Source organism: Microcaecilia unicolor, chromosome 2 (assembly GCF_901765095.1).
Source record: "Microcaecilia unicolor chromosome 2, aMicUni1.1, whole genome shotgun sequence".
NCBI lineage: Eukaryota > Metazoa > Chordata > Amphibia > Gymnophiona > Siphonopidae > Microcaecilia > Microcaecilia unicolor.
The window spans coordinates 152,898,789-152,926,561 of record NC_044032.1 but is presented as its reverse complement, the minus strand read 5'-3'; the positions used below and the strand labels follow the sequence as shown (position 1 = coordinate 152,926,561).

At 47.1% G+C, this 27,773-nt stretch overlaps 1 protein-coding gene across 2 annotated transcripts in view; it reads right to left on the bottom strand.

Moving 5' to 3' along the window:
- Positions 1–27,773, bottom strand: part of LOC115463166 — a 222,051-nt gene that overhangs the window by 119,216 nt on the left and 75,062 nt on the right. For both annotated transcript variants that reach the window (XM_030193415.1, XM_030193416.1), the window contains exon 5: positions 18,703–18,791. In XM_030193415.1, coding sequence (XP_030049275.1) covers positions 18,703–18,791 — 89 coding nt within the window. The remainder of the gene's footprint in view (positions 1–18,702; positions 18,792–27,773) is intronic.

Below are 27,773 nucleotides of genomic sequence, written 5' to 3'. Positions count from 1 at the left end.
AGCAAGTTGCAATAGTCTAAGCGAGAGGTGATAAGAGTGTGGATGAGGGTTCTGGTAGTGTGCTCAGAAAGGAAAGGGCGAATTTTGGTGATATTATAGAGAAAGAAATTACAGGTTTTAGCAGTCTGCTGAATATGTGCAGAGAAGGAGAGGGAGGAGTCGAAGATGACCCCCAAGGTTACGAGCTGATGAGACAGGGAGGATGAGAGTGTTACCCACAGAAATAGAGAATGGGGGAGGAGGAGAAGTTGGTTTAGGGGGAAAGAAGTTACATGGAAATACTTTTAAAACAAATAGGAGGAAATATTATCTTGGAATACTATCTTGGATCCCGATCTTGTGGACTATTTAGTCAGGTTTATAACTGTAACTTTTTTTAAATATTTCCTTGTATTGTTTATGTTTATACCCTGGCGATTTTAATAGCTTGGTCAAGCATCCAGAAAGCAATGTGAGAAAGAATACTTGGTGAAAAAGGATTTGACAGTCTCATGAGTGGGTAACAGAAAGGACTACAGTCAGTCAGCCACATACCAGCATTTGGACTATGCTGCTTGAAGCAAGGTTGAACATCAGTGGTCTTTTGGTTGCAACACAGCCCCCCTAATAATAAGAAAAATAAAGAATGATAATTCAGTGAAAAACAAGGTTGGAAGAAACTAGCTAACTTGTTCACAAAAGTATCAGAAATGCTTAGTTTAGTTTTCATACAGCTAAGCAGAAAACAAAACAAAACTGAGGAGCCAAGCTCCAACCGTGTGTGACCCTTCTCATGTGCAGTCAGCTTTACACTAAGTTCTGTGCTTTGAGAGAGCTCTTTCGTACTGATGAGATGAGATAATGTCACCCATTGACAGAAAATCTCTTGTGCCTTTAGTGTACAAAAAGAAAAAAGGGAAACAGACTGCTATAATAGGCAGACAACAAACATTTTTTTACAAACAGGCTTTTTGCAGTTTTGTCTTTATTTTCTTTAATGAAAGAAGCCTGCAAACCATAAAAAGGATCCAGGAGGGAGGGTAGAGTTAGATTAGAAACCTCAAAGAGATTCTACAAACAAAGCGGAGATAAGAAGGGCAAAAAAGGACTTTGAGAAGAAATTAGCGTTGGAAGCAAAAATACATAGTAAAATTTTTTTTAGATACATTAAAAGCAGGAAACCGGCCAAAGAGTCGGTTGGGCCGCTGGACGAAAATGGTGTTAAAGGGGCGATCAAGGAGGACAAAGCCGTAGCGGAGAAATTAAATGAATTCTTTGCTTCGGTCTTCACCGAGGAGGATTTGGGGGGGACACCGGTGCCGGAAAGAATATTTGAAGCGGGGGAGTCGGAGAAACTAAACAAATTCTCTGTAACCTTGGAGGATGTAATGGGTCAGTTCAGCAAGCTGAAGAGTAGTAAATCACCGGGACCTGATGGTATTCATCCCAGAGTATTAATAGAACTAAAAAATGAACTTGCGGAGCTACTGTTAGAAATATGCAATCTGTCCCTAAAATCGAGTGTAATACCGGAAGACTGGAGGGTAGCCAATGTTACTCCGATTTTTAAGAAGGGTTCCAGAGGAGATCCGGGAAATTATAGACCGGTGAGTCTGACGTCGGTGCCGGGCAAGATGGTGGAGGCTATTATTAAGAATAAAATTGCAGAGCATATACAAAAACATGGACTGATGAGACAAAGTCAGCACGGATTTAGTGAAGGGAAGTCTTGCCTCACCAATCTAATGCATTTTTTTGAGGGGGTAAGCAAACATGTGGACAATGGGGAGCCGGTTGATATTGTATATCTGGATTTTCAGAAGGCGTTTGACAAAGTGCCGCACGAAAGACTCCTGAAGAAATTGCAGAGTCATGGAATCGGAGGTAGGGTATTATTATGGATTAAGAACTGGTTGAAAGATAGGAAGCAGAGAGTAGGATTGCGTGGCCAGTATTCTCAGTGGAGGAGGGTAGTTAGTGGGGTCCCACAGGGGTCTGTGCTGGGTCCGTTGCTTTTTAATGTATTTATAAATGACCTAGAGATGGGAATAACTAGTGAGGTGATTAAATTCGCCGATGACACAAAATTATTCAGGGTCGTCAAGTCGCAGGAGGAATGTGAACGATTACAGGAGGACCTTGCGAGACTGGGAGAATGGGCGTGCAAGTGGCAGATGAAGTTCAATGTTGACAAGTGCAAAGTGATGCATGTGGGTAAGAGGAACCCGAATTATAGCTACGTCTTGCAAGGTTCCGCGTTAGGAGTTACGGATCAAGAAAGGGATCTGGGTGTCGTCGTCGATGATACGCTGAAACCTTCTGCTCAGTGTGCTGCTGCGGCTAGGAAAGCGAATAGAATGTTGGGTGTTATTAGGAAGGGTATGGAGTCCAGGTGTGCGGATGTTATAATGCCGTTGTATCGCTCCATGGTGCGACCGCACCTGGAGTATTGTGTTCAGTACTGGTCTCCGTATCTCAAAAAAGATATAGTAGAATTGGAAAAGGTACAGCGAAGGGCGACGAAAATGATAGTGGGGATGGGACGACTTTCCTATGAAGAGAGGCTGAGAAGGCTAGGGCTTTTCAGCTTGGAGAAGAGACGGCTGAGGGGAGATATGATAGAAGTGTATAAAATAATGAGTGGAATGGATCGGGTGGATGTGAAGCGACTGTTCACGCTATCCAAAAATACTAGGACTAGAGGGCATGAGTTGAAGCTACAGTGTGGTAAATTTAAAACGAATCGGAGAAAATTTTTCTTCACCCAACGTGTAATTAGACTCTGGAATTCATTGCCGGAGAACGTGGTACGGGCGGTTAGCTTGACGGAGTTTAAAAAGGGGTTAGATAGATTCCTAAAGGACAAGTCCATAGACCGCTATTAAATGGACTTGGAAAAATTCCGCATTTTTAGGTATAACTTGTCTGGAATGTTTTTACGTTTGGGGAGCGTGCCAGGTGCCCTTGACCTGGATTGGCCGCTGTCGGTGATGGGATGCTGGGCTGGATGGGCCTTTGGTCTTTCCCAGTATGGCACTACTTATGTACTTATGTACTTATGTACTTATGATTAACCAAATCTACTCTTTATGTCAGCAAACCCCCTTCCAAAAAAATGAGATCCATGGAGGCAAACTATAAAACTGCCATGGCTCTGACACTGTGAGTCTTGGCACAACAGTCTAAGCTTAGGCCTCCCTGGGCATAAACCAATGAGGTGTAGTCCGCTAGCCAACTAGACAGTATGGCAATGCCAAGCCCAGGCTTACAGTGATCACTCTTGATTTTTTACTGGTATATCACCAGTAACAGCCCAGTCAATTCAAGAACTATGTAATTTTATCCTTGACCCAAGTCATGGAGTCATCATCACTGATTGTATTAGACAACTTTAATGTTCATGCTAAAAATCCAAGACCCACTATAGAGGCTATTATGGTTGAATAATTCTCTAAGCAGCAGAAGAAATAAAGTGAAGTGGAGAGATAGTGGAGCCTTAAAACTGGGAGGAAGCAAAGGTTTATTGAAAGACCCAAAACGGTCTGTGTTTCGGCAAATGGCCTGCGTCAGGGGCCTATACATAGAAAAAGAAGATATAAACTTTAAATGACCCGCAGCTCAAGGAGATTGAGATGAAGATCTCTTTTCTGAGATAAAGTCCCTTCGGTGTGAAGCCTATCTACATGAGCTCCCAAGCCCAGGTTGGAAGGGGCCATAGTTAGCACCTTCTGTGGAAGTGCAATTTGGAACGGTAGTCCCTCAGTCAAATTCATCCAAATTGTCCACCAGAGAAGGGCATGAGTCAATCATTGAGGAATCTGGATGACATCTGCTAAGTTCTCAGCCACCTGAGACCACTGGGAAGCTAGTGTTCTTTGGGCTTTTCTCAAATGAAGACGTGACATGGGAGTGGCATGCACTTTTGAGGCCATCAATCTCAACATTTGCCAAGCTGTGACCTGCTTGCTAGCAGAAATCTGTGAGGTGAGGGTTGATAAAGTCTCCACCCTAGTTTGTGGAAGAAAAGCCCAAGCCTGCAATGTATCTAGCAGGGTTCCTATGTACTCCAGTCACTGGATTGGGAGTAGGTAAGACTTTGGGTAGTTTATAATGAACCCCAGTAACTCCAACACCCGAATAGTTAGGTGCATGCACTCAGACGCCCCCTCCTGCGATGTGCTCTTGACCAGCAATCGTCCAGACAAGGAAACATATACACTCCCAGCCTGCATAGATACACTGCTACTACCACTAGACATTTGGTGAATACCTTGGGAGCTGATACGAGGCTAAATGGCAGTACACAATACTAATAGTGGTGTTTTCCTAAACAAAATCTGAGATACTTCCTGTGACTGAGAAGTATCGAAAGGGGGTTGTAGACGTCCTTTAGGTCCAGAGAGCATAGCCAGTCATTTGCCTGAATCATGAGGAGAAGTGTGCCCAGGGAAATAATCCTGAACTTTTCTTTGACCAGGAATTTGTTCAGGGCCCTTAGGTCTAAGATGGGACGAAATCCCCCCATTTTTTGGGCACAAGGAAGTACCTGGAATAGAATTCCTTCCCTTAATGCAGTAACATAGTGGATGACGGCAGATAAAGACCTGTACAGTCCACCAGTCTGCCCAACAAGATAAACTCATAGTATAAGGTATGATGTGATACTGCATACGTATGCCTGATCTTGATTTGTCCTTGCCATTTTCAGGGCACAGACCATAGAAGTCTGCCCGGCACTGCCTTGTTCTCCAGTTGCAGAAGCTGAACCTCTCCAGTCATGATCAGGGCACAGACCATAGAAGTCTGCACAGCACTGACCTTGCTTCCCAATTACTGGTGTTGCCATCTACTTACTGCTAAGCTTGTTTGATTCCATATCTTCTATATAGGTTTCCTTTGTGTTTATCCCAAGAATTTTGAATTCTATTACTGTTTTCATCTTCACCACCTCCCGCAGGGGGGGGGGCATTCCAGGAATCTACTACCGTCTCTGTGAAAAAGTTCGTCCTGATATTATTCCTCAGTCACCCCCCCCCCCCCCCCCAACCTTAATTCATGTCCTCTAGTTCTACTACCTTCCCGTCTCTGGGAAAGGTTTGTTTGTAAATTAATACACAGTAACATAGTAACATAGTAAATGACGGCTGAAAAAGACCTGCATGGTCCATCTAGTTGACCCTACAAGATAAACTCATATGTGCTACTTTTTGTGTATACCTTACCTTGATTTGTACCTGTCCTTTTCAGGGCACAGACCGTGTAAGTCTGCCCAGCACTATCCCCGCCTCCCAACCACCAGCCCCGCCTCCCACCACCGGCTCTGGCACAGACCGTATAAGTCCGCCCAGCACTATCCCCGCCTCCCGCCACCGGCTCTGCCACCCAATCTCGGCTAAGCTCTTTAGGATCCATTCCTTCTGAACAGGATTCCTTTATGTTTATCCCATGCGTGTTTGAATTCTGTTACCGTTTTCATTTCCACCACCTCCCGTGGGAGGGCATTCCAAGCATCCACTACTCTCTCCGTGAAAAAATACTTCCTGACATTTTTCTTGAGTCTGCCCCCCTTCAATCTCATTTCATGTCCTCTCGTTCTACCGCCTTCACACCTCCGGAAAAGGTTCGTTTCAAATATTTGAATGTCTGTATTATATCACCCCTGTCTCTCCTTTCCTCCAGGGTATACATGCTCAAGCCTCTCCTCATACTACTTCTGATGCAAACCTCATACCATTTTATTTTTGCTTTTCTCTGAACCGCTTCATGTCTTTTTACGTCCTTAGCAAGATACGGCATCCAAAACTGAACACAATAGTCCCAAGTGGGGCCTCACCAACAACTTGTTAATACCTCCTTCTCTTCTGGTAGTGGTGTTCCTAGGCAAAAATCCAAGACACTTCCTGTGACTGGAAAGTATCAAAATGTGGTTGTAGGTGTCCTCTAAGTCCAGAGAGCATAGTCAGTCATGGGGATAAGGGTGCCCAGGGAAATCATCCTGAATTTTTTTTTGACCAGCAATTTATTCAGGGTCCTTAGGTCTAGGATTGACAAAATCCCCCCGCTTGGCAGGATTTTCCTTTGGTAAACCCATGTTGCCTAGGTTCCTGCAACCCATTAGTTAATTTCTATAATTTATCTTTTCCTTCAGTAGTAACTCCATTATTTTTGCTACCATCGACGTAAGGCTTTCCAGCCTGTAGTTTCCCACTTCTTCCCTGTCCCCACTTTTGTGAAGAGGGACATCAGCTCATCTCCAATCCTGTAGAACCTCTCCAGTCTCTAAAGATCTATTAAATAAATCCTTAACAGGTCTCCTCAGGGCTTCTCTGAGCTCCCTCTGTATCCTAGGATGTATCCCATCTGGCCCCATAGCTTTGTCCACTTTCAGATTTTCAAGTTGTTTATAAACGCTTTCTTCCATGAATGGTGCACTAGCCACTCTATTCCCAGATATACCCTCAGCAGCCGACCGCAGTCCTTCTCCAGGATTTTCTTTTTTCATGAACAGTAAAGTATTTGTTTAGCAAGTTCACTTTATCCTCATCACACTCCACATAGCCGTTCTCAGAATCTTTCAGTCTTACAATTCCATTCCTTGCTATTCTCCTTAGCCAATATATCTGAAAAAGGTCTTGTCACTTCTCTTTACATCTTTTTCTTGTCACTTCTCTTTACATCTTTAGCCACTTTTTCTTCCACCTTTGCTTTCACTAGCACTATTTCTCTCTTCGCTTCTTTTAGTTTAATCTGGTAATCTTTTCCATGATCCTCTTGTTGCTTTCTTCTGTATTCCTGAACAAAACCTCTTTTGCCCTTATTTTGTTTTGGCCACTTGTTTGAAGAACCATATTGGCTTCTCGTTTCTCTTGTTTACTTTCCATGTATAAAGACCACTGCACTTCCACTTCTCATATGCCTACCATGCCATTAGCGCCTTCATGTATTCCCCCATTTTACCAAAATCAGCGTGTCTGAAAACCAGTACTTTGAGTTTTGTGCATCTGTATTCTGCTTTTGTTCTTATATCAAGCCATTTCATTTGATGATAACTATTGCCTAGTTAGGCACCCACCAGGATGCTGGAAACACCTCTTCCATTTGTGAGCACTAGATTCAACGTCGACTCTTCCCTTGTAGGTTCTGTCACCATTTCTCTGAGCAAAGCACTTTGACCGGAATCCACAATCTCTCTGCTTCTTTCTGATTCTGCCAATAGGACGTTCCAATCCACATCAGGCAAATTGAAATCTCCCAGCAACAGCTCCTCCCCCTTCATTCCAAGCTTATAGATATTTATCAGATCCTTGTCCAGCTTCTCCATTTATACTGGAAGTCTGTAGATAACACCCATGTGGATACATGTTCCATCTTTTCTTTCTAGGATGATCCATATAGCTTCTTTCTTTCCCCAGATTCCCTGCATTTCAGCCACTCTGATATTATTTTTCACATACAGTGCCACTCCTCCATCTCTTCAACCCTCCCTATCCTTCCTAAAATGATTATAGCCCGGCATGGTCACAACCCATTCATGGGCATCATTGAACCATGTCTCTGTAATAGCAATAATTTTCAAGTCTTCCTCAAACATCAGTGCTTGCAAATCTTGAACCTTTTTACTTACACTACAAGCATTTGTGCTCTTATACCAAACCATTTTGTGCTCATTGCTTTCCAGGTATTAAGTGAGTTTAGATGGTTACTTTTCCCACTGTCATCATGCTTTTCCTGGGGGGTGAGATTATGAATTCCCTTACTTCCTTTTGTCAGCCCCACCATCTAGTTTAAATGTCTAGAAACATACTGTCTGAACTTCTCAAGCATCCTTTTTCCTGTCACAGAAAGATGCAGCCCATCAATACAGTACAGCCTGTTATTTTTTCATGTACTGCCCCCAATCTTTCAATGCATCTAAAACCTTCTTCTTTACACCAAGCTTCAAGCCACTTACCGAATTCCTCTGTTTTATGTAGTCTTTATTCCCCCCTCCCACATGTAGGAATAATTTCAGAACAAGCTGCAGTCCAAACCAAAGACATCAGTCCCTCCCCAAGCACCTGGAATGCTCTCTGTGCTCCAGACTTGCTATTGTTGGCCAGGTCATTGTCCCCAGGTGGATTACAATATCAGTATTAGAATCATTATTCTCTTCTCGGATCACATTCAGTATTTGGTTGGCACTTCTGGTACCAGAGGATCCTGGAAGGCATTTTACTAGGTTGGGACCCTTGAACTGTGTTCCTAAATTAATGCCTTTTATAATGGAGTCTCCTAGCAGTAAGAATTTTCTGCTATGAGCTGATCTGTCATTGTTTTGGGGATGTCTTAGAACCAAGTTACATTCCTTGCCTCTGGCTCCACCTCAGTACTTCACTTCTGAGGATCATGACGCTCGAATGCAGCAAAGAAATTATATAGGCGCAAAGGTTGGTAAGGTGAATGCCACTGACACAGATAGTAATCTACCTGAGTCTACTATGACCTATCTATTCCTCTGTTGCTTTATTCTCTGTGGCAGTACTGGTGGTGAGTTGGGTAATCCTGGATGCTTCCTTAATTGCAGCTAATTCCTTCTTCAGTTCGTTGATTTCATCTTTCATAGCTGAGAATTGGAGACAGATGGGGTAAGCTCTAAGTTTCCAGATTGTTTGCCTTAGGACTAAAGCAAAACATATATTGAACTGAATGAAAGTTAAGTTGTTATGATTAACAAGTGTGAGATGTACTATGTTAAGGGATATCAATAAACAGGATTATCCAATATAGGGTTTATTGAAGATAATTGTCTCTTGATTTTCCTATATAAGGACAGCTAGCTCAGGGGTGGATGGGAGAAGGGTGGACGAGGGTCTGCAAATAGGGGGAAAGGCCTTTTTTTTCTTTTTTCTCTTGTATAGGATTGATGGAGGTAAAGACAGCAGATTATCAAGGAAGATATTAAGAGAGGAGGCAGCATGGGCTTGACCATATTGGCCTGGAGAAGGGTGGAGATTTTCTCTACAAGTACCTGCTTAACCAGAGAGCTGAGTGATGACGCTCTCGAAAGGCAGTTTGGTGGTTTTTGCTGCCAATGGACAGTGTAACCGAGATGGACTATTTGAAGAACCCACAAGTCAGAGGTTACAAGGGGCCACCTGTGGTGTAATAATTAAGCCTCCTCCACTGGAAAGCTGTCTGACATGGTCACTTGGAAGTGTGGCTATGCTCTCCTAATCAGTGAGTACTTGGTAGATATATTATGCTCTCCTGGAGCCAGGCAAAAGCTTTGCTTTGACTGGGGTGCCAGCTAGGACTTCTGAGGACAGGGTTTGCGGGCTTGGGGACGCTGGCCCTACAACAGCAGGGCAGAGTGGGAGGATGGCGAGAACCTATGTCTTTGAGAGTAATGGGGTCATCACCTCAGCCCACTGGAAAACCTCTGGGAAGTGGAAGGTGTCGAGATAAAATTTGGATGGTATCTGTGTGTTTCTTGATGAGGTCAGCGACATCTTCTACCTTATCTCTAAACAAACTGTCACCTCGGCAAGGAACATCTGCCAATCTCTCCTGAATTCCAGTTCCAGATCAGAAGCACGCAGCCATGAAAGTCTGTACATCCCTACACCCATGGCAGAGAGCCTGGACGCCACATCAAAATAGTCATAAGACCCTCTGGCCAGATATTTTCTACACTTCAGCCGTTTATTGGCCAGCTGGCAAAGCTCAGCAGCCTGCTCTTGTGGGAGAGAGTCCACCAGACTGAGTGTACAGTGGACCAGGGACTGAAAGTACAGCTTCGTGTAGAGCTGGTAGGACTGGATGTGGGCAATGAGAATTAAGGTCTGAAATGTCTTCCTCCCAACTGAATCCAGTATCCTAGCCTCTCTAGCTGGGGGCGCTAGGGCTCCTAGCTCGAGGGCAGATGTGACCACCAAAGAATGGTGTAGCAATTGAGCCTTCTCAAATCCGGAAGCCTTTTAGATACGATACTGCGTATCCACCATCTTTGGTGCCATCTGCACTGAGAGGGAAGATTCCCAGTTCTTCATCAGTTAATCCTTAAGGATAGGGTGCAATGGTACTGTGACCCCTTCCTCCGATTCCAACTTAAATGGGATGGCCTTGACAAATCTGGTGAAAGAGACCCTCAGATAGAGATTTTCATCTCTCAAGGTGAGGAAGGATCAGAGGGAATACCATATGACTCCTCCTCCAAGAAGTAATGTGGGTTCTCCTCTGAGTCTCAAGAGTGGACCCAATCAGACTTTTCCTCATACTCAGAATGGGCTGGGAAAGTCTGTGTCTGCCTCAGCTTAAATGAACCATGTCCTCGCCCCAAAGGGTGCTAAGGTAAAGTCCTGCTCTCTGACTCCAGGGAATCGTCCTCCCACAACACTGAGCGCGGTACAGTATGCATTGATGTCAACATTGAAACCTGTTGAGGTGCTGAAGATGTCTGTACAGACATAGGAGCCTCGAAGAAAAGCTGGAGCTGATCCAGTGCTAGCATAAGAGCCCTTGATGCCTGAGCAGTCTGTTGCTGCAGCATCTGTGCCAGCTCCTTCCCGAGAACAGCTCAGAACCATTCATTGAAGGTAGGCGTCGGCAAAGGCAGGGGACCAGGTAGAGAGGCAGCCTGAGGTGTCGTCTGTGTCGAACCGGTAGCGGGGACTTGGCTGCCCTGAGACTCACACACCAGAACCTCTTCCAAAGAGGGAGAATGCTTCGCTCAGTGCTGGTGCTCCTTGGGTATTGCCGATGCCCTGATGCATCGAAGACCAATGCTTGCCTTTCCTGGGCTTCTCCTGATGCTTAGTATCACGGTCCTTCGGTGCCGAGTACGTTGTTCAATACATACCTGCCCTTGGTGTTGGGTCCGATGCTCACCAGTCCTGAGACTGACTCGGTGCCCGATTGTCGAGACAGATGGAGACTTTCTCAATGCCAGTGCACTCCCAGGGCACAGACCGTAGAAGTCTGAATGATCAGGGCACAGACCGTAGAAGTCTGCTCAGCACTGGCTTTGCTTCCCAATTACTGGTGTTGCCATCTAATCACTGGTAAGCTTCTTGGATACATGCCTTCAAAACAGGATTCCTTTGTTTATCCCATGCATTTTTGAATTCTGTTACTGTTTTTTTAATTCCGTTACCATTTTCATCTCCACAACCTCCCGCGGGAGGGCATTCCAGGTATCTACCTCCCTATCCGTGAAGTAATTGGGAAGCAAAGCCAGTGCTGGGCAGACTTCTACAGTCTGTGCCCCAATTGTGGCAGGACAGATTCAGCTTCAGTAGCTGCAGAATAAGGCTAGTGCTGGGCAGACTTCCACGGTCTGTGCCCTGACTGTGGCAGGACAGATACAGCTTCAGTAGCTGCAGAACAAGGCCAGTACTGGGCAGCCTTCTATAGTCTGTGCTCTGATTGTGGCTGGACAGATTTGGATGGGCTGGAGTGGGGCTTTGATGACAACTTCAGAAGTTGGAGAACAAGGACAATGTTGAGCAGACTTCTATGGTCTATGCCCTAAAAATGGCAAGGACACATATGCTATGCTATGAGTTTATCATGTTGGGCAGAATGGATGGATCATATGGGTCTTTATCTACCATTATCTACTAAGTTTCTATGTGGAAGCCTTCGCGGAACATAAAATTTGATGCTTCTGGTACCAATGTCAATGCACCAGTCTTCGAGGAGCTAAAAAGTTTCTCCTGTTGGGCCTGCAGCGCACTCTTGTGTTCTCAGTTGCATTTTCAAACAGAGAGAAAAGTTAGGTTCATGGTTAGGCCCAAGGCACCAGATGCACCATGAGTGCAGGTCTGTTACCCAAATCACCTAATTACATTGGGCGCACCTCTTGAAGCCATTGGGGGTCTTCTGAGACATCAAAAAAGAATTGCAGCCACATTAAACGCATCAGTTTTGAACAGAAAAAGAGGCAGTATTCAATTGAGGCTGGGGCTCCTGTCTAAAAACAGGCCTAGCCAGTCATGAAAACTAAAGGAAAAACTTAAAGTGCCAAAAAAACTAAGAAAATAAAAGGAAAAACAGGAATGAAGGAAATGAAAAGTGAAAATACCTAAAAAAAAGAATTTAGAACAAAAGAGCAGAATGGAAAGGCACTGCAACATGAGAAAAAATATGTGCTGCGAAGAGAAGACAGTGACGCGTCTTCTCAGCTCCATGGAAAAATGAAGACTGAGGGACCCAAGCTCGCACATTGCATGGGAAGGCACCAGCACATATTCAGTAGGATGATGGTAAAATTATGTATAATCATACCTGATAATTTTCTTTCCATTAATCATAGCTGATCAATCCATAGACTGGTGGGTTGTGTCCATCTACCAGCAGGTGGAGATAGAGAGCAAACTTTTGCCTCCCTATATGTGGTCATGTGCTGCCGGAAACTCCTCAGTATGTCGATATCAAAGCTCCATCCGCAGGACTCAGCACTTAGAGAATTACACCCACGAAGGGACACTCTGCCCAGCTCACCACCGCCGAAACGGGGGAGGGGAATTAACCCAGCTCATCCCCACACAAGTGGGGGAGGGGAATCCGTCCAGCTCATCCCCGCGGAGCGGGGGAGGGACACCACACCCGCCGATGCGGGGGGATCTGGCTTATCCTGCAACCGCAACCGCGGGAGGAGCTGACTGACCCTAACACCGCCGAAGCGGGAGGGGTACAAAGCTGCCCTACAGCCGCACGAAGCGGGAGGGAGTGCCGGCAGAATTTATGTCTCAATCCAGCCCCGTAAAACGGAGGGGAGAGGAATGCAGCAGCTCACTGTAACACAAACTCGTCTCAACTCTTGAAGAATCCAAGTGAAAGAAGAACTTGAACACGAAGTCCTCCTGAAGTAACTGAAGGCTAAACTTGAACCTAAAATTCAACCAGAATATAAACAGTACAGATATCTGGGAGGGGCTATGGATTGATCAGCTATGATTAATGGAAAGAAAATTATCAGGTATGATTATACATAATTTTACCTTCCATATCATCAAGCTGATCAATCCATAGACTGGTGGGATGTACCGAAGCAGTACTCACCCAGGGCGGGACATAGAAATCCCTGACCTCAACACTGAAGCTCCAAACCGGGCCTCCGCCCGTGCAGCCACAGTCAAACGGTAATGCTTGGAGAATGTATGAGCCGAAGCCCCCGTTGCCGCCTTGCATATCTCTTCCAAGGAGACGGATCCGGCCTCTGCCATCGAGGCCGCCTGAGCTCTCGTGGGGTGAGCCTTCAGCTGGATAGGCGGCACCTTCCCCGCGGCCACATAAGCCGCTGCAATGGCTTCCTTGACCCATCTTGCCACTGTAGGCTTAGCAGCCTGCAGACCCTTACGAGGACCTGCAAACAGGACAAACAGATGATCCGATTTCCGGAAATCATTGGTCACTTCCAAGTATCTGATGATGACTCGTCTCACATCCAGATATTCAAGAGCGGAGTACTCCTCTGGGTAGTCCTCCCTAAGAAAGGAAGGGAGACAGAGCTGCTGATTCACATGGAAGCGAGAAACAATCTTGGGCAGGAAGGAAGGCACTGTGCGAATAGTCACTCCTGCCTCAGTGAACTGCAGAAAAGGCTCTCGACATGAGAGCACCTGGAGCTCGGAAACTCTTCTGGCTGAAGTGATAGCCACCAAAAAGACTGCTTTCAACGTCAGGTCTTTCAGAGATGCCCTCGACAAGGGTTCAAAAGGCGGCTTCTGCAATGCTCTTAGCACCAGGTTGAGATTCCACGCAGGCACCACTGAGTGCAGAGGAGGGCGCAGGTGATTAACTCCCTTGAGAAAGCGCACCACATCTGGCTGCGAAGCCAGGGAAGCACCCTTCAGGCGGCCCCTGAAGCAAGCCAGAGCCGCTACCTGGACTTTAAGGGAACTGAGCGACAGGCCTTTCTCCAGACCTTCTTGCAGGAACGCCAACACTGAAGAAATTGGAGCAGTGAAGGGAGAAAGTGAGCCTGCTTCACACCATGCTGCAAAGATACGCCAAACCCTGGCGTAAGCAGTAGAAGTAGAGCGCTTCCTCGCTCTCAGCATAGTGGCGATGACCTTGTCTGAGAAGCCCTTCTTCCTCAGACGCTGCCGCTCAATAGCCAGGCCGTAAGACCAAAGGGAGAGGGATCCTCCATCACCACGGGACCCTGATGTAACAGGCCCTGCTCCACTGACAGCCGCAGAGGATCGTCGACTGAGAGCCTGATCAAGTCCGCATACCAGGGACGTCTGGGCCAATCCGGACCCACCAGGATTACCCTGCCGGGATGCTTTGCCACCCGGTCTAGCACCCTGCCCAACATGGGCCAGGGCGGGAACACATAGAGGAGCTCTTGTGTCGGCCACTGTTGGAGAAGAGCATCTACTCCCAGGGATCGAGGGTCCCGTCCTCTGCTGAAAAAGCGCGGCACTTGGCAATTGGCCGATGACGCCATCAGATCTAGGCTCGGCTGGCCCCAGCGCTTCGTGATGTCCAAGAACGCCTGAGCAGATAGTTGCCACTCTCCGGGCTCCAAGGTATGGCGACTGAGAAAGTCTGCCTTGACATTCATGACTCCGGCAATGTGGGCCGCTGAAAGCTGCTCCAGGTTCGCTTCCGCCCACTGGCAAAGACTCATAGCCTCCTTGGCTAGAGGGGCGCTCTTGGTACCTCCCTGGCGGTTGATATAGGCCACAGCCGTGGCATTGTCCGACAGGACCCGTACAGGCTACAACACCAGTACCGGGATGAACTCCAATAACACCAACCGAATGGCTCTGAGTTCCAGGAGGTTGATAGACCACTTGCCTCTGCAGGAGACTAGAGCCCCTGCGCTGTCCTTCCCAAGCAGTGGGCTCCCCAGCCCATCAAAGAGGCGTCTGTCGTGACGACAATCCACTCCGGGGTCACCAGAGGCAATCCTGCAGACAACTTGTCTGTCTGCGTCCACCAGCTCAGCGCCTTGCGCACTGCTGGATCCACGGGAAGGCGCACAGCATAATCCTCCGACATCGGAGTCCAGCGCAGCAGCAGAGATAGCTGTAGTGGTCTCATATGAGCCCTGGCCCAGGGCACTACTTCCATCGTGGCCGTCATAGAGCCCAACAGCTGCACGTAGTCCCAAGCCCGAATAGGAGAGGCTACTAGGAACTAGTCCACCTGAGCCTGAAGCTTGACAATCCGATTGTCTGGCAGGAACACTCTGCCCACTTGGGTGTCGAATCGAACTCCCAGATACTCCAGGGACTGAGACGGGCGCAGCTGGCTCTTCTTCCAGTTGATGATCCATCCCAGGGAGCTCACAAGAGCAACTACCCGGTCCATAGCTTTTCCGCACTCTGCATAAGAGGGGGCTCGGATCAACCAGTCGTCCAGATAAGGATGGACTTGTACTCCTTCCTTTAGCAGGAAGGCCGCTATGACCCCCATTACTTTGGAAAAGGTCCGCGGAGCAGTAGCCAACCCGAAAGGGAGGGCTCTGAACTGGAAGTGTCGTCTCAGGACTGTAAAACGCAGAAAGCGTTGGAGAGGAGGCCAGATGGGAATATGCAGGTACGCTTCCTTGATGTCCAAGGAAGCCAAGAACTCTCCTGCCTTCACTGCCGCTATAACAGAGCGGAGAGTCTCCATGCGAAAGTGCCTCACTTTCCAGGCCCGATTGACCCCTTTGAGGTCGAGGATAGGCCGGACAGAACCTCCTTTCTTTGGAACCACAAAGTAAATGGAGTAACGTCCCTTGCCAATCTGATTTTTTGGCACCGGAACGACCGCACCCAGGCGGATCAGGTTGTCCAAGGTCTGCTGCACTGCCACAGCTTGACCGGAGACTTGCAGGGAGAGAGTACAAACCCGTCTCTTAAGGGTTGGCAGAACTCTAGCTTGTAGCCGTCTCTGATGACTTCCAGCACCCACGCGTCTGAAGTTATAGTGGTCCACTCGCCCAGAAACGAGGACAGCCGTCCTCCAATCTGCACTGGGGCGTGGACCAAGGCCCCGTCATTGGGTACGAGACCCTGGGGGAGGACCGGAGGGAGCACCTCCGGGACGGCGGTCTCTGCGAAAGGAATGCTGCTTGGGGGAGAAATTCCTCTTGAAGGAAGAGGGGGCAGAGGAACCCGACTTGCCCGGGCGGTACCGACGGGCTTCCAGCAACCGTCCTCTGGAGGTACCGGGACGAGTACTAGCCCGAGCCCTGACCTCTGGTAATTTCTTGCCCTTAGACGTGCCGAGATCGGTCACGATTTTGTCCAGCTCGACCCCAAAGAGCAGCTTGCCTTTAAAAGGCAATCTAGCCAGGCGGGATTTAGAGGCGTGGTCAGCAGACCAATGTTTCAGCCAAAGCCACCGCCGCGCAGAGACTGTCTGAGCCATGCCTTTAGCTGAGGCTCTCAAGACATCATACAGCAAGTCTGCCAAATAGGCTAAGCCCGATTCCAGGGCCGGCCAATCAGCCCTCAAGGAAAGATCCGAGGGGGAAGCCCGCTGCACCATAGTCAGGCACGCCCTGGCCACATAGGAGCCGCAAACTGAGGCCTGCAAACTTAAAGCAGCTGCCTCAAAGGACGACCTTAAGGCCGCCTCCAATCTTCTGTCTTGGGCGTCCTTAGGGCCGTGCCACCTTCCACCGGCAACGCCGTTTTCTTAGTCACCGCAGTGATTAAAGAATCCACGGTAGGCCTCACGTTCACTCACAGCCAAAGGATAGAGGCGGGACATAGCCCTAGCCACTTTAAGGCTCGTTTCCGGGACATCCCATTGAGCCGCAATTAAGGTGTGCATGGCCTCATGCACGTGGAAGGATCTAGGCGGGCGCTTCGTCCCCAGCATAATGGCAGAGCCAACAGGGGCTGAGGGAGAGACGTCCTCCGGAGAGGAAATCTTCAAAGTGTCCATGGCCTGTAACAACAGGTTGGGCAAATCCTCTGGGCTAAAAAGCCGCGCTGCAGAGGGGTCATCCGCTCCATCCGAGCGGGGATCTATCTCCTCCAAGGAATCCGCAAAGGACCGTTGGGAGACCTCAGACACGCTGCCCTCATCTACATCGGAGGAGACAAAGTCCTCCAAGGCCTGGAAATCAACCCGAGGGCGTTTACCTCTGGGAACCTCAACCTCTTATCAGAAGAGGGAGCAGGGGCAGCGTTTTGCATGAGGAAAGCCTGATGCAGCAGCAAAACAAACTCGGGGGAGAAACCCCCCAGACTGTGCACTTCCGCAGCCTGGGCAACAGCCCTAGACGCACTCTCAACCGGCGCTCGCAATAGCGGGGGAGAGACATGCTGCGCATCCAAAATGGCGTCCGGCGCGAAACTCCGCGAAGGAGCCGCGCGGGAAGAACGGCGCTTAACTTTAGCCGCTTTGTGCCGTCGCCCAAATTAAGGGCGTTCATGGCATTAATGTCTCCAACCTCAAGGGCGGCCCACGAAGAAGCCGTCCGAGCCGCGTGGCCGGCCAAGATGGCGGAGGCGAGGAGCGGGGGATGGGCGTTTATGGCGGGAAAAAACCGCCACGCCGGAGGAACGACCGGGACATTTATCGGTCACTAAACTGTCACCCATCAAGGGCGAATCAGGTTGTAAAACCCCCGCATCCCCTCTAGAAGCGCTCCAGCGATCCGGGGAGCGACCCTTTGCGCCCTCGCCCTCCGACGCCATATGCCACGAGGAGAAGAATCGGGGAACCCCCTGCCCGCTATAAAAAGGTAAAATTACCTGCTTGCCGCTCCGAGCTGTAACGAACTGGTGTCCCAGTGAGTAGCTGCAATGAACGTTTAAATAAACGTCAAAATAAACGCCTTTAAAGACGTTTAAAATTTTTTTTTTTTTTTTTTTTTTAAACGGAGCCAGCGGGAGGGGGGAGAAAAGGAGGGACCTGGCACCACCAGGTTTGCACTTGCTCAAAAGAGCCCTCAACCCCAGGCCTCAACAAAACCTAAGGATTAGGCTTGGAGGCCTAGCCAGAGCTGCTGCTGTGTGTGACCACCACCTGCTGAGATAGAGAACATACTGAGGAGTTTCCGGCAGCACATGACCACATATAGGGAGGCAAAAGTTTGCTCTCTATCTCCACCTGCTGGTAGATGGACACAACCCACCAGTCTATGGATTGATCAGCTTGATGATATGGAAGCTAGAAATTTCTTCAACCTGCTAGTCAGCGTCTGCTCCGGGCTCTGTCGGATGATGTCACCCACATGTGAGAATACAACAGCCTGCTAGACCTCAGAGAAAAGATGAGTTCATAATGAATTGTAATTCTAAAATAATCAGACCTTCTCTACAAGCATAAGATGTAAATTTTCAACTGAATGAAATGTTCACTACTTCCATCAAAAAACAGCAAGTGAATACAAGTACTTAAAAAAAAAACTGAAATAAAAAAAAAAACCTCCTTTTTCTTCTTGTAATTTCTCCAAACAGTTACCAAGTTAAGAATCTGTAAGTGGTCACAATTGTATTGCATAGGTCTAAACTAAATACAAAATTACTCAGCACCTATAGAGCAATATCTACAATTAATAAGCAAAATTAATCAAATTCACAAAGATCTACACATCTGATTAAATATATAGTTCACCTCAACATCCCAAGTCAAATCAGGGCAAAAAGGATGTGAAAATCAAAACTGTTGGTAGTCTGCCCAGAATTTTTTAAGCGGTTTACAAATAGCTCCATGAATTTGAAATATGACAACAAAACTCACATGAAAATATGTAATAAAACATGTGATCTCTTCACATGTACTTACCTGAACTTCTCAGAAACAGATTTTAAGGAATTTTCCAGATCCAGCATGAGAGATGCTCGAGAGCTTAACCCTTCAGTAAGGAGGACCACCTACATGGAAATTTGTTACAGAATTTTAAAAGCTGCATAGAAGCAAAGGCATTTTGGGGGCTATTATATAGAAGCATTTCCACAAGTAAACAGTAGCATTTACTTATACAGACTGTATACAATTTAACTAACTTTTCAAATTTAATTTCTCACATACCACCTGCAAGCCAGCTACCAAAGTGATGTACATTCAGACAAAGTAGGTATATTTCTGTCCCTGAAGGGCTCACATTCTGTTTATGAAGCAGTGGAGGTTAAGTGACTTGCCCAAGATCACAAAGAACTGGGTTCCCCTGGTTCTCAGCTTGCTGTTCTAACCATTAGGCTATGTATTTAAAGGACAATTTCAGAAAACAGATACTTAAAACATGAAAATCCATACCATGAAGAGATTTCAACGAAGCATTGCGGGGCTGTGGTTTGGGGATGTCTTGAGAGAGAAAAAAGTCTAGAGTTGTATTGTGCATTTTACAAAAGGTATATATTTTCATGGGAGGAAAAAAATCTCCCTATCAGGTTTTACATCATTTCAAAAAGTATGTACAAAATTATAAAAAGTGATCATTTTGGCCAGGGCTTTGCATGAGATGCTGAGGGACTAATTCTCCTTAATCCCCTTACTGTTGAATTCAGTCTCCAAACCAAAGTAAAATAAAAATTGCTGCTTCACTAATTGATTGCACTTACATGTCTAGGTTTATAAAACTGGACAGCCACATTTGGAAGTTGTGAAATGACCACCTCCATATGAAATTGCAGAACTTTCCATGTAAAAGCTGCCGGGTTCATGCCACTTATTTTTTCTGATCTCAATGTTCTATGTAAAATTTGTTTTATTGTATTACAGTTTAAATATATTCTTTAAAAGATAACTCTTGACTGCTCATCTGTTGGATAGGGGATATTATGAGACTGAATCTAACAAGTCTAAAAGAAATTTAGGGCCCGATATTCAGCCAGCGGAAGATCAGCATTTTGATGACTGCCACTGCAGTTATATCTGGAAATTCAATGCTGGCCCATATCCAGGCTCTGGTATTGAATTTCCAGGTATACAGAGCAGGTCAAAACATAGCTGCTTAACTGCATAAAGATAGCCAGTTAAATGCCAATTTTCAGCACTTAGCCAGATAACAGGGTTACGGTTAGGGAGGGAAGGCTGGACCCCTGGGGGGGGGGGAAGAAAGAGGAGGGCTAGACCCCTGGGAGGGGAGGGGAGGGGAGAGGAGGGAGGTAAGGCTGGACCCCTGGGAAAGAAGAGGAGGGAAGGGGGGGCTGGACCCCTGGGAGGGGAGAGCAGAGGAGATGGAGAGAGGGCTGGACCCCTGGGTAGGAGGAGGGAGGGAGGGAGGGCTGGACTAGGGAGGAGAGGGGGAGGAGGGAGACTGGGCTGGACCCCTAGGGAAGAGGGGAGAGAAGAAATAGGAGGGTGGGCTGGACCCCTGGGAGGAGGGGGCAGGAGAGATGTTGGACTCAGGAGGGAGACGTGAAGACAGGGAGAGATGTTGGACCAAGGAGTGGAAGGAAGGGATATGATACTGGACAGAGAGGGAGGGAAGGGGGAAGGATTGATGTTGGAACACAGGGAGGGAATAGAGAGGAAGAGATGCTGGACATGCAGGGCATGCTAGAGAGGTAAAATTCCTTGAAGAAATCAAGGCCTGCTTTATGGAGCTGCTGGTATAAAAGCCAAAAAGAGGAGGAAAAATTCTAGACCTAGTTCGTAGTGGAGTGCATAATCTGGTGCAGGAGGTAATGGTGCTGGGGCAGCTTGATAACAGTGATTATAATATGATCAGATTTGATATCAGCTGTGGAGTAAGTATGCACAGGAAATCCAATATGTTAGCATTTAACTTTCAAAAAGGAGACAATGATAAAATTAGACGAATGATTAAAAAAAAAAAACAGAGCAGCTGTTCAAAAATACCATCCTGGAAGCCCAGGCCAGTGATATTCCATCTATTAAAACAGGAGGAAAGAAGGCCAAACAAATGCCATGATTAAAAAGTGAGGTGAAGGAAGCTATTAGCTCTAAATGAAATCCTTCAGAAAATGGAAGGAGGATCCAACTGAAAATAATAAGAAATGGCATAAGCAATGGCAAATCAAATGCAAAGAGCTGACAAGGAAGGAAAAGAGAGGCTTTGAAGATTGCGTTGGAAGGAAGAAACACATAGCAAAACCTTTTTTAGGTATATTAGAACCAAGAAACTGGCAAAAGACTAGTTGACTGAGAGGTAAAAAGGGTAGTAGGGAAGACAAAGCCATAGCGGAGAGATTAAATGAATTCTTTGCGTTGATCTTCACCGAAGAACATTTGGGAGAGATACCAGTGCCAGAAATGGTATTCAAAGTTGACGAGACAGAGAAACTGAATCTGTAAACCTGGAAAATGTGATGGGACAATTTGACAAACTAGCAAATCACATGGACCAGATGGTATACATCCCAGAGTACTGACAGAATTGAAAAATAAACTGGCAGAACTATTGTTAGAAATAAGCGAAGATACTTACCTGTAGCAGGTATTATCCAAGGACAGCAGACTTTATATTCTCACAAGTGGGTGATTCCAACCCACATTGCCCGGTCGGGAACTTATAAAAAGTATAAGTAGAGCTTTGTGGAGTGCGAGACAAACTCCACTATGCATGCGAAAGTGCCTTTCCACCCATCTCGCGAACGCGGTCTCCTCAGTTTAGTACTACAGAAAAAAATCAAAATAACAAAGGAGACAACTCCAGGGGAATCAGGAGGGATTGTGAGAATATAAAGCCTGCTGTCCTCAAATACCTGCTTACAGGTAAGCATATTCACTTTCTCCGAGGACAAGCACGCTTATTTATTCTCACAAGTGGGGAATCCATAGCAACCAGGCTCACCAAAAACAACAAACATTGAATAAATGGGCCTCGCAACTGCGAGGACATAACAGAGATTAACCTGAAACTAAATACAATCTGACTGACAGTGCAGCCTGGAACAGAATAAAATGGGCCTAGGAGGATGGAGTTGGATTCTAGACCCCAAACAGATTCTGCAAAACTGTATGCCCGAACCGACTGTCACGTTGGGTATCCTGCTCAAGGAAGTAGTGTGATGTGAATGTGTAGACTGAAGACCACGTTGCACCCTTGCAAATTTCTTCAAAGGAGGCTGACCTCAAGTGGGCTACTGACGCAGCCATGGCTCTGACATTGTGAGCCGTGACATGACCCTCTAGGGCCAGCCCAGCCTAGACATAAGGGAAGTAACTGCAATCTGCCAGCCAATTAGAAATGGTGCGTTTCCCCGATGGCGACCCCCCCCCCCCTCCTGTTGGGATAAAAAAAACCAAAACGTTAGGCAGACTGTCTATGGGGCCTGGTCCACTCCATGTAGTATGCCAATGCTCTCTTGCAATCCAAGGTGTGCAAATTGCTTTCACCAGGATGGGCATGAGGTCGGGGAAAGAATGTTGGCAAGATAATCGACTGGTTCAGATGGAATTCCGACACCACCTTTGGCAGAAACTTAGGGAGAGTGCAGAGGACTATTCTGTTGTGATGAAACTTAGTATAAGATGCATCCACCACTCACTGACTCTATGAGCTGAAGTAAAAGCCACCAAGAAAACGACCTTCCAGGTCAACTACTTCAGATGGCAGAAATTCAGTGGCTCGAAAGGAGCTTTCATCAGCTGGGTGAGAATGACGTTGAGATCCCATGATACTGGTGGAGGTTTGACAGGGGACTTTGACAAGAGCAAACCTCTTATAACGCGAACAACTAGAGGTGGTCCAGAGATGGGCTTACCTCCTACATGTTGATAAGCACTAAATGCATTAAGGTGAACCCTTACGGAGTTGGTAAGCACTAAATGCACTAAGGTGAACCCTTACGGAGTTGGTCTTGAGACCAATCTCTGATAAAAGTAGAAGGTATTCAAGCAGGGTCTGTGTAGGGTAAGCAAGGGGACCTTGGGCCTTGCTGTCACACCAGACGGCAAATGTCCTCCATCTGAAAGAATAGCATCTCTTAGTGAAGTCTTTCCTGGAAGCCAGCAAGAGCTGGGAGACACCCCCCCGAAAGACCCAAGGAAGTGATTTCTAGGCTCTCAACATCCAAGCTGTGAGAACCAGAGACTAGAGGTTGAGATGTAGAAGAGACCCCTCGTTCTGCATGATGAGGGTTGTAAAACACTCCATTCTCTACGGTTCTTCGGAGGATAACTCCAGAAGAAGAGAGACCCATATCTGCCACGGCCAGTACAGTGTGATCAGAACAATGGTTCCACAGTATTGCTTGAGTTTCAACAAAGTTTTCCCCACTAGAGGTATGGGAGGATACGCATATAGAAGACCTGTCCCCCAACTGAGGAGGAAGGTATCTGACACTAGTCTGTCATTGGCCTGAAGCCTGGAACAGAACTGAGAAACTTTGAGTGGCAAAAAGCTCCACTGAGGAGGTGCCCCATGCTCGGAAGATCTTACGGGCCATGTCCATATTGAAGAGACCACTCGTGGTTGCATTATCCTGCTCAGTCTGTAAGCCAGGGTATTGTTTTTGCCCACCAGATAAGCGGCTCGAAGGAACATGCCATGTTGGTGAGCCCAATGCTACATCTGGACTGCCTCCAGAAACACAGAGCGTGATCAGATGCTCCCCTGCTTGTTGGTATAAAACATTGCAACCCGATTGTCTGTTTCTATGAGTACAATTTGATGAGACAGCCAATCTCTGAAAGCCTTTAGAGTGTTCCAGATCGCACAGAGCTCCAGGAGATTGATCTGAAGATTTGTTTCCTGGGTGGACCAAAGACCTTGGGTGTGAAGCACATCTATATGAGCCCCCCCATGAACAAGTGCGCTGGGACAGCTAGTGAGCTGAGGGGTTGTACCTAAGCCTCTGATAGTAATATGTACTCCTCCTTGGTTTGCCAAAAGTCCTCCTAGCTGAGGAGGCAGATGCAGAACGCGCCCGGCGGGAGAGAGAAGTGATGGTATCTGTATGGTTTATTATTTGGTCTGCGACCTCCTCAACCTTCTGTCCAAAAAGGTTATTCCCCCCCCCCCCCCCCATACACACCCATGGGGCATCTGCCAACCTCTGCTGAACAAATGTTCCAAGTCAGAAACACGCAGCCATGAGAATCTGCGCATTGTTATACTCTGAGCAGAGATCCTGGATACCACATTAAAGGTGTCTTACGTGCTCCTGGCCAAAAACTTTCGACACGCCTTCTGCTGCTTGACCAACTGGCGAAGTGACTAGGCCTGATCCGGACAGAGCATCTCAGCCAGGTCCGACAACTTACATAGTAGATGACGGCAGAAAAAGACCTGCACGGTCCATCCAGTCTGCCCAACAAGAGAAACTCACATGTGCTACTTTTTGTGTATACCTTACCTTGATTTGTACCTGTCCTTTTCAGGGCACAGACCATATAAGTCTGCCCAGCACTATCCCCGCCTCCCAACCACCAGCCCCACCTCCCAACCACCAGCCCTGCCTCCCACCAACGGTTCTGGCACAAACTGTATAAGTCTGCCCAGCACTATCCCCGCCTCCCAACCACCAGTCCCGCCTCCCACCACCGGCTCTGGCACAGACCGTATAAGTCTGCCCAGCACCATCTCCGCCTCCCGCCACCGGCTCTGCCACCCAATCTCGGCAAAGCTCCTTAGGATCCATTCCTTCTGAACAGGATTCCTTTATGTTTATCCCATGCATGTTTGAATTCCGTTACTGTTTTCATTTCCACCACCTCCCGCGGGAAGGCATTCCACTACTCTCTCCGTGAAAAAATACTTCCTGATATTTTTCTTGAGTCTGCCCCCCTTCAATCTCATTTCATGTCCTCTCGTTCTACCGCCTTCGCATCTCCGGAAAAGGTTCGTTTGCAGATTAATACCTTTCAAATATTTGAACGTCTGTATCATATCACCCCTGTTTCTCCTTTCCTCCAGATTATACATGTTCAGGTCCACAAGTCTCTCCTCATACGTCTTGTAACGCAAATCCCATACCATTCTCGTAGCTTTTCTTTGCACCGCTTCAATTCTTTTTACATCCTTAACAAGATACGGCCTCCAAAACTGAACACAATACTCCAGGTGGGGCCTCACCAACGACTTATACAGGGGCATCAACACCCCCTTTCTTAAGCTGGTCACACCTCTCTCTATACAGCCTAACAACCTTCTAGCTACTGCCACCGCCTTGTCACACTGTTTCGTCGCCTTCAAATCCTCAGATACTATCACCCCAAGATCCCTCTCCCCATCAGTACCTATCAGACTCTCCCCGCCTAACACATACATCTCCCGTGGATTTCTACTCCCTAAGTGCATGACTTTGCATTTCTTCGAATTGAATTTTAATTGCCAAACCTTAGACCACTCTTCTAGCTTCCGTAGGTCCTTTTTTTTGAATGCTCGTGAAGAGCTGGTATGATTGTTTTCAGGAAATGAGCACTGAAGCCTGGTACATATTCCTCCAAAAAGAATCCAGGGTTCTAGCTTCTCTACCTGGGGGCGCCGAGGCATAGTCCCTGGAACTCCTGGCTCTTTTTAGAGCGGATTCCACCACTGTGGAATTGTGAAGTAACTGAGGATTATCAAAACCAGGTGCACTTTGAATCCGATACTGGATGTCAAACCTTTTAGGCATAATCAGGAATGACAGAGGAGACTCCCAGTTTCCGAATGAGGACTTCCTTGAGTACCTCATGGAGAGGGGCAGTCACAGCTTCCCTTGGAGGAGACATGTAGTCCAGGACCTCAAACATCTTGGCCCTGGGCTCATCCTCCATTTCCAAAGGAAAGGGAATAGCATCAGCCATTTCCTTAACAAAAGAAGAAAATGAAAGGCTCTCCAGAGGACACTTTCTACTTTCAGGTGGAGGGGAGGGTTCAGAGGGAATTCTATAGGACTCATCCGATGAAAAGTACCTGAATCCTCCTCTGAATCCCATGAACGCTCCTCTTCAGTGTCAGACAAGACCTCCTGATGGTAGTGTCGAGACCGAACCTGTTTCGAGGTGGAGGAACCATGCTCTTGAGAACGGCGTTGAGAAGTTGGTTTCCACCTCAACTATGGCGAAGCTTCCTCCACCAACGTCAAGGGAGTACCAGCTTGGGTGGCAGTCAACACCTGAGCCGCATGTGATGTCGGTGCCAAAGGTCGCACTAGGCTGGGGTGCCAGGCTCAGGCGCAGGTTGCAGAACTGCTGGAGTCGATGTCAGAGCTGGGTCTAGGCTGCTGGGAGACTGGCACATCAGTACCTCCTGTATGGAGGGGGAGCGGTCCTCCTATGCTTCTCGGGTGCTGGCACCATGTGTCGAGGGCAACCGATGATGATCCTTCTTGGCCTTCGCCTGAAGCGTGTCACCAAGGTTCCTCGATGCCAACGAGGACATCGAATCCGCACGTCGCCTCAGGGTCGGGTCTGACGATGTACGGTCCTGGGGGCCTGCACAGCAGGAGGCCTCGAGGGAGGTGGAGACCCACTCAATGCTTCACTGCTCCCAATGTCTAACGACCAAGCAACAGCCATGCTTACTGACACTCCCAATGGTGGAGTGATGCTCAACATCAATGTCAAGGAACCAGACTTTGCTCCAAAAATCTTATCTCGCTGAGCGTCTCTGGAAATCTAAGTCCTCTTCTTCATGTGAACACAGAAAACACAGTTAGTGGGGCTATGGTCTGGCCCAAGACACTGTAGACAACAAGAATGCGCGTGCTTCCCAGAGATCGTCCGACTGCACCGGCTACAGCGTTTAAACCTACTAGGAACCTTCATGGACATGGAAGGAAAAACTGTCTCGGCTAAATTAAACAAAGTGATGGTGCCTGAAAAGGGGGCAAGAAACGGCTAACAACGAAGGGAAAATTCCCGGCCAAAGTCAAGGCCTAAAAGCGGCCAAACAACGACAAAAAAGAAAGGAAATTTAAAACCTGGCAAAATAAACTAAAAATATAAGGTAAAGACAAAAAAAAAAGGGGGGGGGGGTCCACAACCGGAAACACAATTCTGGATGAAAAGAAAATGCTGAAAAGCACTGAAAAAACTCTTTAGGACAAAGCGGTATGAGGAGATGGTAAAAAAAACCCGCCCTATCCTCACCGCGGTAGAAAAAGAACTGAAGAGACCGTGTTTGCACTGTGTGCGGAAAGGCATGCGCAGTGGAGCATGTCTCGCACTCCATAAAGCTCTACTTATAAGTCCTGGACTAGGCGACGTGGGCCAATATCACCCACTTGTGAGAATAAATAAGCCTACTTGTCCTCAGAGAATGTAACTTATCTTTAAAATCAAGCATGGTACCAGAAGATTGGAGGGCGGCCAACATAACAGCAATTATATAGTTGAGACCGACGTCGGTGCCGGACAAAATTGTAGAGACTATTATAAAGAACAAAATTACAGAGCATATTCAAAAACATGGATTAATGAGACAAAGCCAACAAGGATTTTGTGAAAGAAAATCTTGCCTCACCAATCTATTACATTTCTTTGAAGGGGTGAACAAATATTGGATAAAGGTGAGCCGGTCGATAATGTGTATCTAGATTTTCAGAAGGCATTTGACAAAGTACCTCATGAAAGACTCCAGAGGAAATAGGACAGTCATGGGATAGGAGGTAGTGTTCTATTGTGGATTAAAAACTAAAGGATAGAAAACAGAGAGTAGGGTTAAATGGTCAGTATTCTCAATAGAGAAAGGCAGATAGTGGGGTTCCCCAGGGGTCTGTGCTGGGACCGCTGCTTTTTAACTTATTTATAAATGATCCAAATGGCAGATGACTTTTAATGTGAACAAGAGATACAGTACATGTGGGAAAAAGGAATCCGAACTATAGCTTCATGATGCAAGGTTCCACATTAGAAATCACCGACCAGGAAAGGGATCTAGGTGTCATCATTGATAATATGTTGAAACCCTCTGCTTAGTGTACAGTGGCAGCTAAGAAAGCAAACAGAATCTTACATAT